General features: G+C 42.0%; 1 protein-coding gene across 1 annotated transcript in view; it reads right to left on the bottom strand.

Annotated features, from left to right (window-relative positions):
* The window catches only part of LOC126160280 (protein artichoke), a 171,612-nt gene that overhangs the window by 49,288 nt on the left and 105,344 nt on the right, over positions 1 to 16,980 (bottom strand). Inside the window, exon 8 of the mRNA XM_049916897.1 lies at positions 7,430 to 7,609. Coding sequence (XP_049772854.1) covers positions 7,430 to 7,609 — 180 coding nt within the window. The remainder of the gene's footprint in view (positions 1 to 7,429; positions 7,610 to 16,980) is intronic.

Here is a 16,980-nt window from a genome sequence, read left to right as displayed (position 1 = left end):
CGACCACTGGCGACAACATCGATGTACTGTGGAGACCTCACGCCCCACGTGTTGAGCAATTCGGCGGTACGTCCACCCGGCCTCCCGCATGCCCACTATACGCCCTCGCTCAAAGTCCGTCAACTGCACATACGGTTCACGTCCACGCTGTCGCGGCATGCTACCAGTGTTAAAGACTGCGATGGAGCTCCGTATGCCACGGCAAACTGGCTGACACTGACGGCGGCGGTGCACAAATGCTGCGCATCTAGCGCCATTCGACGGCCAACACCGCGGTTCCTGGTGTGTCCGCTGTGCCGTGCGTGTGATCATTGCTTGTACAGCCCTCTCGCAGTGTCCAGAACAAGTATGGTGGGTCTGACACACCGGTGTCAATGTGTTCTTTTTTCCATTTCCAGGAGTGTACTATTCCGCATTCAAAGTCTGTTAATTCCCGTTGTGCGGCCACAATCACGTCGAAAACCTCTTCGCATGACTCACTTGAGTATAAATGTATATACGCATATGGCTATCTCATGGCCTTTTTGTCCGCCTCCGGTAGCTGACTGGGCCCGGGTTCGAGTCCTGGCTGGGTCGGAGACTTTCTCCGCTCAGGGACTGGGTGTTGTGTTGTTCTAATCAACCTCATTTCATCCCCATCGACGCGCAAGTCGCCGAAGTGGCGTCAGATCGAAAGACTTGCACCCGGCGAACGGTCTACCCGACGGGAGGCCCTAGTCACACGAAAAAAGAGACCTTTTTCAACACAGTGCTTACCACTGGTAGTTAGATGGTGAGAGTGGTCCTACTCGTGTCTGAAGTCATGCACATTGCGTTATTTAGTTTGATGTCTGTTTTCTTGTGTGGGAGCTATTAATGCAGATCGGACAACTGCTGCTGAATAAACCAGAGCTAAAGCTGTTCTTCGTAACGTACATGACGGAGAGCACTATTTGGTGGCATATAGATTCTGTACGATGTTATTTCAGGTACAGAATTTTGCAGCTGTCCTGCTCAGGTGTTCCTTGTAGCTTAATGTTCTTCCAAAGTAACTCCTAGATACTTAGGACTTTCATTGTAAGTTAAGGTGACACTGCTGAAAGGAATTGTAAGTTCCCTGTTAGCAACTTTTTTGTTCAGGGTATAACATGGAAGGTCTGTCTTAGTTCAACTAGGCTGCGGACACCATTTTCGCAAATAGTTCCCATTGCAACAAGATCATTTATTAGAGTATCTACTGCCTTTATGGACTTATTCAAATTGTCAGACACAATGATTGCAGCTTTATAAATGGATTGTCGACTGGTTACTAAATTTTAGTTGCATGTCATTAATCAAAAAAGTTACTGTGGTACCATACTCAGGAAATGAGTACAGCGGAGTAGATACACGGATCTTGCATTGCAACTCTTGGCAATGTCCCAGTCAAGGTGATTAGCTGTTGCGTTCCTCTGTCCTGTTGGTAAGTATCAAGTGTGTCTGTATCTTGTATCGACTGTGACGAGAGCGTGTCTATTGTAGTATTGGGTTTATGTTGTTCTGGATGAAGAGATGGGAGAGGATGAAACCCAGTGAGCACATACCCTATTGCTCTCGAATATAACGGGGTTGCCGAGCTTAAAGTCCCCATCCGACGAACGGATCACTATCAACATTGTCACATGCATTCTCTTCATGAGACACTATGGAATGGTTAGGAATTTAATCCAGGACATTGGCACAGGCGTGCATTAGCGATCTCAGTTATGGAGGCGGGTGTATCATAATAGGAATATAAAAACTTATCAAATTGACAAAAACATTGCTAAACGTCCATAATATGGACTCTTCTTTTCCATAATATCGGCATTATTCTTGTAACTTTGCCATCTACGGACGAAGATGCATCGATAGCAGAGACCTTGGACATTGTACACTACGTGATCAAAACTATCCGGACACCTGACTGATAATGACTTACAGGTTCGTGGCGTCCCCCATCGGTAATGCTGGAATTCAATATGGTGTTGGCCTTGATGACACTTTCCACTCTCGCAGGCATATGTTCAATCGAGTGCTGGAAGATTTCTTGGCAGCCCATTCTTCACGGAGTGCTGCACTGAGGAGAGGTATCAATGACAGGCGATGAGGCCTGGCACGAAGTCGGCGTTCCAAAAGATCCCAAAGGTGGTCTATAGGATTCAGGTCAGGACTCTGTGCAGGCCAGTCCATTACAGGGATGTTATTGTTGTGTAACCACTCCGCCACAGGCCGTGCGTTATGAACAGTTGCTCGATCGTGTTGAAAGATACAATCGCCATCCCGAATTGCTCTTCAACAGTGGGAAGCAAGGAGGTGCTTAAAACATCAATGTAGGCCTGTGCTGTCATAGTGCCACGCAAAACAACAAGGGGTGCATGAAACACACGACCACACCGTAAAACCACCGCCTCCGAATTTTACTGTTGACACTGCACACGCTGGCAGATGACGTTGACCGGGCATTCGCCATACCCACACCCTGCCATCGGATTGCCACATTGTGTACCGTGATTCGTCGTCACTCCACACCACGTTTTTCCATTGTTCAATCGTACACTGTTTATGCTTCTTACACCAAGCGAGGCGTCGTTTTGCATTTACCGGCGTGATGTGTGGCTTATGAGCAGCCGCTCGACCATGAAATCCAAGATTTCTCACATCCCGCCTAACTGTCATAGTACTTGCTGTACGAGGTGCATTCAAGTTCTAAGGCCTCCGATTTTTTTTCTCCAGACTGGAAAGAGATAGAAACATGCGCATTGTTTTAAAATGAAGCCGCATTCATTGTCAATACGTCCCAGAGATGGCAGCACCATACGGCAGATGGAATTTTACCACCAGCGGCGAGAATGAGAACTGTTTTAAATACTTAAAATGGCGACGTTTTCCTTACTTGAACAGCATGCAATCATTCGTTTTCAGAATTTGCGTGGTGTGAAACCAATTGAAATTCATCGATAGCTGAAGGAGACATGTGGTGATGGAGTTATGGATGTGTCGAAAGTGCGTTCGTGGGTGCGACAGTTTAATGAAGGCAGAACATCGTGTGACAACAAACTGAAACAACCTCGGGCTCGCACAAGCCGGTCTGACGACATGATCGAGAAAGTGGAGAGAATTGTTTTGGGGGATCGCCGAATGACTGTTGAACAAATCGCCTCCAGAGTTGGCATTTCTGTGGGTTCTGTGCACACAATCCTGCATGACGACCTGAAAATGCGAAAAGTGTCATCCAGGTGGGTGCCACGAATGCTGACAGACGACCACATGGCTGCCCGTGTGGCATGTTGCCAAGCAATGTTGACGCGCAACGACAGCATGAATGGGACTTTCTTTTCGTCGGTTGTGACAATGGATGAGACGTGGATGCCATTTTTCAATCCAGAAACACAGCGCCAGTCAGCTCAATGGAAGCACACAGATTCGCCGCCACCAAAAAACTTTCGGGAAACCGCCAGTGCTGAAAAAATGATGGTGTCCATGTTCTGGGACAGCGAGGGCGTAATCCTTACCCATTGCGTTCCAAAGGGCACTACGGTAACAGTTGCATCCTACGAAAATGTTTTGAAGAACAAATTCCTTCCTGCACTGCAACAAAAAAGTCCGGGAAGGGCTGCGCGTGTGCTGTTTCACCAAGACAACGCACCCGCACATCGAGCTAACGTTACGCAACAGTTTCTTCGTGATAACAACTTTGAAGTGATTCCTCACGCTCCCTACTCACCTGACCTGGCTCCTAGTGACTTTTGGCTTTTTCCAACAATGAAAGACACTCGCCGTGGCCGCACATTCACCAGCCGTGCTGCTATTGCCTCAGCGATTTTCCAGTGGTCAAAACAGACTCCTAAAGAAGCCTTCGCCGCTGCCATGGAATCATGGCATCAGCGTTGTGAAAAATGTGTACGTCTGCAGGGCGATTACGTCTAGAAGTAACGCCAGTTTCATCGATTTCGGGTCAGTAGTTAATTAGAAAAAAAAATCGGAGGCCTTAGAACTTGAATGCACCTCGTAGATTCTGTTGCAGTTTGGCATTCCTGTGTGATGGTCCGGATAGACGTCTGCCTATAACGTATTACGACCTCTTCAACCGTCGGCGGTCTCTGTTAGTCAACAGGCGAGGCCGGCCTACACGCTTTTGTGCTGTACGTGTCCCTTCACGTTTCCACTTCACTATCACATCCGAAACAGGGGACCTAGGGATGTTACGGAGTGTGGAAATCACGCGTACAGACATATGACACAAGTGACACCCAATCACCTGGCCACGTTCGAAGTCCGTGAGTTCTGCGGAGCGCCCCATTCTGCTCTTACAAGATGTCTAATGACTACTGAGGTCGCTGATATGGAGTACCTGGTAATAGCCGCCAGCACAAAGCACCTAATATGAAAGACGTATGTTTTTTGGGGGTGTCCGGATACTGTTGATCACATAGTATAGATTTCGCAGCTGTGTCACAAGCGGCGGAAACTACACTACTGGCCATTAAAATTGCTACACCACGAAGATGACGTGCTACAGACGCGAAATTTAACCGACAGGAAGAAGATGCTGTGATGTGCAAATGATTAGCTTTTCAGAGCATTCACACAAGGTTGGCGCCGATGGCGACACCTACAACGTGCTGACATGAGGAAAGTTTCCAACCGATTTTTCATACACAAACAGCAGTTGACCGGCGTTGCCTGGTGAAACGTTGTTGTGATGTCTCGTGTAAGGAGGGGAAATGCGTACCATCACGTTTCCGACGTTGATAAAGGTCGGATTGTAGCCTAGCGCGATTGCGGTTTATTGTATCGTGACATTGCTACTCGCATTGGTCGCGATCCAATGACTGTTAGCAGAACATGGAATCGGTGGGTTCAGGAGGGTAATACGGAACGCCGTGCTGGTTCCCAACGGCGTCGTATCACTAGCAGTCGAGATGACGTGCATTTTATCCGCATGTCTGTAACGGATCGTGCAGCCACGTCTCGATCCCTGAGTCAACAGATGGGGATGTTTGCAAGACCACAACCATCTGCACGAACAGTTCGACGACGTTTGCAGCATCACAGACTATCAGCTCGGAGACCATGCGTGCGGTTACCCCTGACGCTGCGTCACAGACAGGAGTGCCTGCGATGGTGTACCCAACGATGAACCTGGGTGCACGAATGGCAAAACGTAATTTTTTCGGATGAATCCAGGTTCTGTTTCCAGCATCATGATGGTCGCATCCGTGTTTGGCGATGTCGTGGTGAACGCACATTGGAAGCGTGTGTTCGTCATCGCCATACTGGCGTATCACCCGGCGTGATGATATGGGGTGCCATTGGTTACACATCTCGGTCACCTCTTGTTCGCATTGACCGCACTTTGAACAGTGGACGTTACATTTCAGATGTGTTATGACTCGTAGCTCTACCCTTCATTCGATCCCCGTGAAACCCTAAATTTCAGCAGGATAATGCACGACGGCATGTTGCAGGTTCTGTACGGGCCTTACTGGATACAGAAAATGTTCGACTGCTGCCCTGGCCATCACATTCTCCAGATCTCATTTCGTTCTCGAGTTATTGGGTTTTATATCCGCTGAATAGTCGCTGAATAGTCACTTTTCGGAAACTATTTGGTGAAAATATTTGGTTTATCACACCTTACCGTCTGATATCTTTGCTCAAATGAGGACTAAATTTGTTTTTGTTATATGCCATAGCTACTGCGCTGTACCAAATTAATAAAACATTGCGCAAAATATTAAAGATTTTGCAGAGGTAAAAACATATTGCTTAAATTTTCAATATGGTTGATTTTGGTTCAAACGTATCAGTAAATTATGCTGAACGTATATTTAAAATTGAGAGCAGAATGGGATGTCATTGCGTTCTCGAGTTATTGGGTTTTATATCCGCTGAGTAGTCGCGCGTCACATGTCCATTCACGTCTCTCTGCACTGAGAATCATGTGGTCATAACTATCATCATACCTCACAAACGATTCAAGATATCGAAACGACATTTTTTTTTTCAAATGATAGCACATATGCTGTATGATAAATACATTATTTTTTTTTATTTATCGAGATATGTAAGGAACTCATTTGCAGCGGAGGCCCATAGCATTGCAGGAAAATATGAGTAGCACGCAGATACACGTTCACAGCAACCGGGCAATGCCGTAGCAGGACGTGTACACACGTCCACAGCAGCGAAAGGGTTAACATGTTGTTGTGGTCTTCAGTCCAGAGACTGGTTTGATGCAGCTCTCCATGCTACTCTATCCTGTGCAAGCTTCGTCATCTCCCAGTACCTACTGCAACCTACATCCTTCTGAATCAGTTTAGTGTATTCATCCCTTGGTCTCCCTCTACGATTTTTACCCTCCACGCTGCCCTCCAATACTAAATTGGTGATCCCTTGATGCCTCAGAACATGTCCTACCAACCGAGACCCTTCTTCTAGTCAAGTTGTGCCACAAACTTCTCTTCTTCCCAATTCTATTCAATACCTCTTCATTAGTTATGTGATCTACCCATCTAATCTTCAGCACTCTTCTGTAGCACCACATTTCGAAAGCATCTATTCTCTTCTTGTCCAAACTATTTATCGTCCACGTTTCACTTCCATACGTGGCTACACTCCATACAAGTACTTTCAGAAACGGCTTCCTGACACTTAAATCTATACTCGATGTTAACAAATTCCTCTTCTTCAGAAACGCTTTCCTTGCCATTGCCAGTCTACATTTTATATCATCTCTACTTCGACCTTCATCAGTTATTATACTCCCCAACTAGAAAAACTCCTTTACTACTTGAAGTGTCTCATTTCCTAATCTAATTCCCTCAGCATCACCCGACTTAATTCGATTACATTCCATTATCCTCGTTTTGCTTTTGTCGATGTTAATCTCTTATATCCTCCTTTCAAGACACTGTCCATTCCGTTCAGCTGCTCTTTCAGATCCTTTGCTGTCTCTGACAGAATTGCAATGTCATTGGCGAACCATTCTTCTCCATGGATTTTAATTACTACTCCGAATTTTTCTTTTGTTTCCTTTACTGCTTGCTCAATATACAGATTGAATAACATCGGAGAGAGGCTACAACCCTGTCTCACTCCCTTCCCAACCACTGCTTCCCTTTCGTGCCCCTCGACTCTTATAACTGCCATCTGGTTTCTGTACAAATTGTAAACAGCCTTTCACTCCCTGTATTTTACCCCTGCCACCTTCAGAATTTGAAAGAGAGTATTCCAGTCCACATTGTCAAAAGCTTTCTCTAAGTCTACAAATGTTAGAAACGTAGGTTTGCCTTTCCTTAATCTAGTTTCTAAGATAAGTCGTAGGGACAGTATTGCCTCACATGTTTCATAGAAGGTGGATATTAACATTTTCCAGTCTGGTCACACAAAGGCTGTTACTGTGATTGCCAGGAAGCTTGCAGCGCACCTGGTGTCTGCGAGCGCGTCCTCGTCGACGGCGGCGATGTGGTTCCTGCTGAGGTCGCAGTGGCGCAGCAGTCGGGCGCCGCGCAACATGGCGGCCGGCACGTGCTGCAGGCGGTTGCCGCGCAGCTGCAGGGAGCGCAGCTGCCGCGCGGCGCCGCCCAGCGACTCCACACTCACCAACCTGTGTAATCATATACCTTCAGCGTCACTTCTCTTCCTAACTGTCAGTATATCTCATCTTCAAGGGTTACCGTTTACTAATTATGAGGGCCGGACAATAAGTAAAAACAATTTTTTCTCCTCCTTAGCAACAGTAATATGACTAATCTCACTGTTGCAATTGTGCATTAGCTGTATTGGCCCAGATAAAAGCTGTAAGAGGGGGGTCCCAAAAGTAACTGGAATCGTAATGCTGCACATCGTGTACTTGTAGTAGCAGGTTGCGCCGCCAGAGGGTTATAGTAGGAGCTCTGCTGAGTCATTCTGCCACGCGGCGTCACCCAACAGTGAGAAGTATGGTTTCTTTGGCAGTTCTTTGAGTGTGCGCACAGTGCAGAAGTGACACGATGAAATGGCTAGTTCTTACGAACAATGTGCGGCAGTGAAGTCTTGTTTCTCGCTCGGCAAGAACGTAGCAGAAACTGTTGCGATGATTCAGACAGCCTACAAAGACCGTGCTCTTAGTAAAACGCAAGTGTACGAATGGTTTTCTCGGTTTAAAAAGGGAGAAATGGTGGTTGAAAATCAGACCCATTCTGGTCGACCTTCAGCTGCACGAAGTGAAGGCAACATCGACAAAATCCGTGATCTCATAAGTGAAGATCGACGCAGAACAATCGACCGACTCGAGAACTTGTCTGGGTTGTCCTGAAGCTCAATTCAGCGCATCTTGACCATCGATTTGGGGATGTGAAGAGTGGCAGGAAAACTTGTGCCGAAGCTCCTTACCGGAGATCAAAGGGATCGTCGCGTTCGAGCCTGTCTCGAAATGAAGGACGCATTCAAAGATGATCCACATTTTTTCAACAAAATCATTACAGGTCATGAGTCATGGTGGTATGGGTACGACCCAGAAAGTAAACAACAGTCATCACAATGGAAGTCACTGGCTCATCTCGACCAAAAAAAGCTTGACAAGGGAAATAGAATGTGAAAACTATGTTGGTATGTTTTTTTTGACATAAAAGGGATCGTACAGTCTGAATTTGTCCCTGAAAACCAGACAGTAAACCAAAAATTCTATCTGGAGGTTATGAAACGGCTTCGCAGCAGTTTGTCGCGAAAACGTCTGGCTTTGTGGGATTCTGGCGTGTGGTTCCTGCATCACGACAACGTTCCCACGCACACGGCTCTCAGCGTTCGCCAGTTTTTGGGCTCAACGAAGATGACTACCTTGACCCAGGTGCCCTATTAGCCGGATTTAGCACCCTCGGACTTCTTCCTATTCCCGAGACTTGAGAGGGAAGAGACTTGAGAGGGTAGCGTGTTGCAGATATGGAAGACGTAAAATGCCGTGTCATGAAAGTGCTAGCAGGTATCAAAGAGGACGAATTTAAAAGGTGCTTCGAACACTGGAATGGACGTTTGGACAAGTGTATTAATGCTATTTTGTCGAAAGTCGACATGTTGAGAAACGTGGCTGTTGTACTTAAGGTTTATAATTTATATAAAAAACAGCTACCAGCCACATGTATGGTTTAGAAAGGTTTATTATCTTCAGACCATGACCTGTTTCGGATTTATCTTTACAAATCCATCTTCAGATGGCAGATTACAAGCGTTCTTAGTTGGACCCAGTTTTGTTTATGTTATTCATTTGCTGCACTGGGAAAGAAAAGAAATATTTTTGTTGTCATATCGGTGATGGTATTTTTACGATAGATTTACTTCTTTTACAAGATCTAATTGCTCAGAGATGGTTTTTATAAACATTAGTAAACTTGCAGGTTAGTGTACTTACGAGCTATGTAGTTCTGCCTGACGAAATATTCGTGCGTTTATGTTTTCGAACGCAAGCTTGATAAACTTTTCAATGTGCACTATGTGAGTGCTATTCCAGTCTATGGATGTCACTTTTAACCTCATCATCTTAATTGACACGCAGCACACACGAATAACGTTTACAAAACGTGGCCCAGCTTCACATTACAAACGAGAACAATATTTGCAAAGAGCTTACAGTCATAACAATGTTAACTTACAGATGCTGTATAGTCGATATGGGTACAGTAAAATATCTCTTTGCTATTGTATGAAATTAATCTAAAACGGAATAAATAAAATTACATCAAAATAAGATTACAAACATTATATGTAGTACAGAGTTACTGTGTGTTACTAATTAGTTGTTACAATAGTAGGGGATAAATTCTAATATATGACATAATATACAATGCACATGTTTTCATTATGCAATTTTTCAATGACATAAAAACAGTTTTTGGGGCCTGTGCTGAATGTGTTTGATGGGATATTGGGCTTAAGCTATTTAAAAAAAAAAGTAAAAGTTTCTTCAATGTTATTTAAGAAGGGGGTGTTAACTGACTCTGTCTGTTCATTCAAAATGAGATCAGGGTACCTGTTTTTATGTGTATGAATCTCAATCTCCTCTAGGAGATTCAATGTGAAACCTTTGTCTTTGAGGTGTAATATCTGCAGGTTGTTTTCTATATTCTCAACTGTATGATTGTTTTCTGCAAGATGGGTGGCAAAAGCAGATTTGCTTAGGTTTTTCAGACGTAGGGCATCAAGGTGTTCCTTGAATCTTGTTTCAAAAGCTCTACCTGTTTGGCCTATGTAGAATTTAGGACAGTTGTTACACTTTAGTTTATAAATTCCAGATCTTTTATGGGGTATGCTATTGTGTGGGAGTGAGTATATGACTCTTTGTTGGAGTTTGTTATTGGTAGAGAAACTAATTATGACATTCTTCTTCTTGAATAAGTTGGAAATTTTATATGAAAGTGGGCCTATATATGGTAGGGCTACATATTTTACTGATTTTTTGTCTTTCATAGTTATTGTGGCTGTTGCTTGTTGCAAGGACTTATTGCTAGCAATTTTTACTTTAGTTTTTTGAGATAGTGTGTCTATTATTGAAGCATCATAGCCATTATTTTGGGCAATTGATTTGATTATGCTGATTTCTTTGTGCTGTTCAGTGGGGGTGAGGGGGACTTTATGCATACGATGTAGCATTGACCGGAAATTAGCCATCTTATGTTGATTCGGGTGGCAGGATGTGTTACTGATGGTAACATCTGTAGTTGTTGGCTTTCGAAAGATACCAAAATGGTGTTTGTTATTTATGTTTGATATTTTGAGATCCAGAAAATTGATGCTATTATTTATTTCATGCTCCACTGTAAATTTGATGTTGTTGTGTAATTTGCTGAGATCTTCAGCTAAGGCATCAATTTCACTGCTGTTACCATCAAAAAGTAATAGAGTGTCATCTACGTATCTCTTGTAGTAAATTATTTTACTGTTCATTTGCTTATTGGATGAGAAGAACTTTTGCTCAAGATGGTTAATGTAAATATCGGCTAATAATCCAGCAAGACTGCTACCCATTGCAAGGCCATCATTTTGTTTAAAGACTTTATTATTGAAGGTGAAGTAATTATTAGACAAAATGAGTGTGAGGATCTCTATTAACTCATATATTTCTGGTAGATTGATCTTTTTGTGTTTTAAAAGGTTACTTTTTATTACGTTAATTGTTTCATCTATTGGGATGTTGGTGTATAGGTTTACAATATCTAATGAGGCAAATCTAGCTGTTGGTGGTATGTGGATGTCTTTGATATGTTCTATAAGGTCTGTTGTGTTTTTAACTGTATAACTATGTTCGAACGTGTAGTAAGTGGTAAGGAGATCCTTTAATTTTCTGCTTATGTAGTATGCTGGGCTGTTTCTTGAGTTCAGAACAGGGCGTATGGGGGAATTTTCTTTGTGGATCTTAGGCTGTGACCGAAGTTTCGGTGCAGTTGGATTCATAGTAATGCAGTCCCGAATTTCATATTTATTTAAAAGGGATTCAACACTGTTGAGTAATTTACGAAGTTTAGCTTGAAATTTTGCTGTGGGGTCTGATTCTAGTTCTGTGAAGTTATTGGACTGAAAAAATTCAAGAGTTTTTTGAATGTATTCTGATTCATATAAAACAACAACTGAATTTCCTTTATCAGCCTTTACCATGAGAGCTTTGTTAGCAGTAAGTTTATCATTGATATCTTTGAGAATTTTTTGTTCATTATTAATTATATTATTTTTTGAAAGCATGTGTTTAGTGATGAGTTTGTTGGCTTTATATGCCAACACATTTTTCTCATTAGACTTAAGTTTGGCAGTGTCACATGCCAGTTTTGTAGCTGCTATTAGGTCTTTTATGTTCTTATTAGTTAATCTTGGGGCAATATTATGCTTGAAGCCTTTATCTAAGAGGTTAAGTTCATTGGGATTGAAAGAAATATCTGTTGTGTTTACCACTCTGTTATAAAATATGTGCTTCTGCTGTTCACCAATGTTAAGTGGTTCCTTTAGTTTGAGTTGAATGAGGGATTTTAACTTCTTCTTGTGCCTAGAGGAGATTTGTTGTTGTTCTCTGCTAAGAGCATGATTAATATGGTGTGTTACATATATGAACTGTAGAGGTGTGAGACTATTTCCTAATTGTAAATGCAGCTTGTACATAGATTTATTCAGCTTATCTTTCTTCTTATATTGTAATTTGATTTCTGTTTTTATCCAAATAGTTTCACATTTTACTTTAGCAAGCTTGGCAGCTTTTGTTTGACTATTGACCTTAACTTTAACATAATTTGGGGTTACTTTTTCTAACAGACATCTTTTGCTGAATTTTATGTTGTTAATTGTTTTCATTACATCAATCTTACATTTTTTGAATGCATGTACCATTCTCATTACCTGGCTAGGTAAGCTTAACGCTATTTTGTCGAAAGTCGACATGTTGAGAAACGTGGCTGTTGTACTTAAGGTTTATAATTTATATAAAAAACAGCTACCAGCCACAATACATGTCCTAAATTCTACATAGGCCAAACAGGTAGAGCTTTTGAAACAAGATTCAAGGAACACCTTGATGCCCTACGTCTGAAAAACCTAAGCAAATCTGCTTTTGCCACCCATCTTGCAGAAAACAATCATACAGTTGAGAATATAGAAAACAACCTGCAAATATTACACCTCAAAGACAAAGGTTTCACATTGAATCTCCTAGAGGAGATTGAGATTCATACACATAAAAACAGGTACCCTGATCTCATTTTGAATGAACAGACAGAGTCAGTTAACACCCCCTTCTTAAATAACTTTGAAGAAACTTTTACTTTTTTTTTAAATAACTTAAGCCCAATATCCCATCAAACACATTCAGCACAGGCCCCAAAAACTGTTTTTATGTCATTGAAAAATTGCATAATGAAAACATGTGCATTGTATATTATGTCATATATTAGAATTTATCCCCTACTATTGTAACAACTAATTAGTAACACACAGTAACTCTGTACTACATATAATGTTTGTAATCTTATTTTGATGTAATTTTATTTATTCCGTTTTAGATTAATTTCATACAATAGCAAAGAGATATTTTACTGTACCCATATCGACTATACAGCATCTGTAAGTTAACATTGTTATGACTGTAAGCTCTTTGCAAATATTGTTCTCGTTTGTAATGTGAAGCTGGGCCACGTTTTGTAAACGTTATTCGTGTGTGCTGCGTGTCAATTAAGATGATGAGGTTAAAAGTGACATCCATAGACTGGAATAGCACTCACATAGTGCACATTGAAAAGTTTATCAAGCTTGCGTTCGAAAACATAAACGCACGAATATTTCGTCAGGCAGAACTACATAGCTCGTAAGTACACTAACCTGCAAGTTTACTAATGTTTATAGAAACCATCTCTGAGCAATTAGATCTTGTAAAAGAAGTAAATCTATCGTAAAAATACCATCACCGATATGACAACAAAAATATTTCTTTTCTTTCCCAGTGCAGCAAATGAATAACATAAACAAAACTGGGTCCAACTAAGAACGCTTGTAATCTGCCATCTGAAGATGGATTTGTAAAGATAAATCCGAAACCGGTCATGGTCTGAAGATAATAAACCTTTCTAAACCATACATGTGGCTGGTAGCTGTTTTTTATATAAATTATAAACCTTAAGTGTATTAATGCTAATGGAGAGTACTTTGAAGGAGATTAAGGTTGTATTTGAAAACAATAAAGTATATACTTTCTAGAAAGAAATTCTGGTTATTTTTGGGTCGCCCCACGTATTTGTAGTGATTTCAGAGTATTTTATTTTGAGTGCCATGTTGTCCGTTGTACCAAGGACAAAATTAGAGGAATCATTTGTTTTTGGTACTCTGAATAGAGTAAAAAATATAGATATTATTGATAGAATGCAGCTGTAGTATGTTAATAGCCGTCTTAAATTAGTTAATGAAATATGTATAAGTCGATAAATTCCTTTGAAACTGCAGTTGCATCTGTCTGTGGAAAATATCGTTCAGGTAAGAGCCAAAGAAACTGGTACACCTGCCCAACATCGTGTAGGGCCCGCGCGTGCACGCAGAACCGCCGCAACACGACATTGTATGGACTCGACTAATGTCTGAAGTAGTGCTGGAGGGAACTGACATCATGAATCCTGCAGGGCTGTCCATAAATCCATAAGACTACGAGGTGGTGGAGATCTTGCCTGAACAGCACTTTGCAAGGCATCCCAGATATGCTCAATAATGTTCATGTCTGGGGAGTTTGGTGGCCAGCAGAAGTGTCTAAACTCAGGAGAGTGTTCCTGGAGCCACTCTGTAGCAATTCTGGTCGTGTGGGATGGCGCATTGTCCTGTTGGAATTGCCAAACTCCGTCGGATTGCACAATGGACATGAGTGAATGCAGGTGATCAGACAGGATGCTTAGATACAAGTCACCTGTCAGAGTCGTATCTAGACGTAACAGGGGTCCCATATCACTCCTATGCACATGCGCCACACCATTACAGAGCCTCCACCAGCTTGAACAGTCCCCTGCTGGCATGCAGGGTCCATGGATTCATGAGGTTGTCTCTATACCTGTACACATCCATCCATTCGATACAATTTGATACGAGACTCGTCCGACCAGGCAATATGTTTCCAGTCATCAACAGTCCAATGTCGGTGTTGACAGGCCCGGCGAGGTGTAAAGCTTTGTGCCATGCAGTCATCAAGAGTGCACAAGTGGGACTTTGGCTCCCAAAGCTCATATCGATGATGTTTCACTGAATAGTTCACACGTCGACACTTGTTCATGGCCCAGCATTGAAATCTGCAGCAATTTGGGGAAGGGTTGCACTTCTGTTACGTTGAACGACTCTCTTCAGTCGTCATTGGTCCTGTTCTCGCACGATCTTTTTCCAGTCGCAGCGGTGTTGGAGATTTGATGTTTTACCGGATTCCTCATATTCCGGGTACACTCGTGAAATGGTCGTACGGGAAAATGCCCACTTCATCGCTACCTCGGAGATGCTGTATCCCATCGATCGTGCGCCGACTATAACGCTACGTTGAAACTCACTTAAATCTTGATAACCTGCCAATGTAGGAGCAGTAACCGATCTAACAACTGCGCCAGAGACTTGTCCTATACAGGCGTTGCCGACCGCAGCGCCGTATTCTGCCCGTTTACATATCTCTGTATTAGAATACTCGTGCCTATACCAGTTTCTTTGGCGCTTCAGTGTAATTTAGTCATGGCAGGGTCCTCACTCATGATAAAAGAAATAAGTTTTCCACACTGGTTGTTCGGTTTTATTTTTATTTCGCATACTACATCGTTTCGGTACTGTAGCCATTCTCAAGTAAAATGTGTTACCCGTTAAAGACAACTGCCACCCACTTCAAAAAACTGAAAGTAGCACCAAGAAAGCCGAAACAATAATTCGTGATGATCATATTGCCAAAACTGATGATAATGAATGCGAGTTGAACATTAGTCACGTTTCATCATTTTCCATCATCCTTGAATCTCTAAGCTATCACAGAGCTTGTGCTTATTGGGTAACATGTCAACTGACGAACAGAAACAGTGTCAAAATCACATTTAAGGTGATTGAAGAAGAAAACGTTCTCTCACACAGCAACCGTTGATGAACTCTGAGTTCATAACCAAGAACCACACATTAAGCAATAGAGCACGGTGGGAAAACAACCATTTTCGTCTACAGCGAAAAAATTCAGTAGCAAAGCTTCTGCTAGTAAGTTAATGATTACAGTGTTTTGGGGTATGAACGGAGCATTGCTGATTCATTACACTCTAAAAACTTACAGAGTGAATAATCACAGCTTGTGTGAGTTACTGCGAGATCTGAAACACAATATAAAACAGAAGGCAGAAAGAAGCTTATTTTAATGGTGCGATTTTGTTTCAAAATGATCTATGCCCTCACACATCTCGAAAAAAAAATCAGTTCATTCAAAATCTTGGCCGCACGGTCTCAGGCGTCTTGTCACGGTTCTTGCGGCTCCTCCCGCCGGAGGTCCGAGTCCTCCCTCGGACGTGTGTGTGTGTTTGTTGTCCTCAGCGTAAGTTAGTTTAAGTTAGCTTAATTAGTGTGTAAGCCTAGGGACCGATGATCTCAGCAGTTTGATCCCATAGCACCTTACCACAAATTTACAAAATTTCATTCAAAATCTTGGTCTGGAGCTGTTGGAGCATCTGCCACACACTCCTGGCATAGTCATATTCTTGATTTGACGATGGCGCACCTCTGTGAATCCAAGCTAATCCAGATGAGGAGGTTGTGGAGTCAGTGCAAGAGTGAATCTGCACAGTGCTACATAGCTGCTTCCAGGATGTACTTAAGAAGCTTCTCAAGAGATGGCCCAAGTGCATAAAGACTGAGATAGATTATGGAGGGAAATGATGTTATATGTAATATTGTTTTCCCAATAAAATGTTTCTTTAAAAATTCTTAATTTTTTGACTTGCTCTTATATATCTCATTATGTGACTGACTGTGTCCAAGTACGAACTGTTGTTTGCTTCAACAATTATAACTAAAAGTGCGGAAGATCTCATTTTTCTGGTATTACAGAGTTTATTCTTTGAGAAATATTTTCCGCTCTGAAATAACGAATTTGAAATTTTACTTCCATTCCGTCTCATGTTTATTCGTACAACAAGGTAATCCTGTAGTAAACTGATTTCAGATCACTATGCAATTAATCATATTACATAACTGTGCTCCAGGCACAATTCAGAAACAATCAAAGGAAACAATGATGCTGTATAATGACAAAACTACTGAAGATTGTAAGGAATGCTTAAAAATTGTGACTGGGTTGAAGTTTATTATAAGCTTAATGACAGCTCTAAATTCAAAGTATTTCTGAATGTATTTGTATACATTTTTTAAAGTAGTTTCCCTAAAAAGATAACTAAATGTAATAATGGCAAGTCATTAAAGATACCTCGGATCACTACAAGTATCAGAGACTCTTCACAAAAAAAAGACTTGTCCAAAATAGCC

The sequence above is a fragment of the Schistocerca cancellata genome, chromosome 2 (genome assembly GCF_023864275.1).
Source record: "Schistocerca cancellata isolate TAMUIC-IGC-003103 chromosome 2, iqSchCanc2.1, whole genome shotgun sequence".
Classification (NCBI taxonomy): Eukaryota; Metazoa; Arthropoda; class Insecta; order Orthoptera; family Acrididae; genus Schistocerca; species Schistocerca cancellata.
The sequence above is the reverse complement of the archived record's forward strand: the minus strand, read 5'-3'. Positions and strand labels throughout refer to the sequence as shown.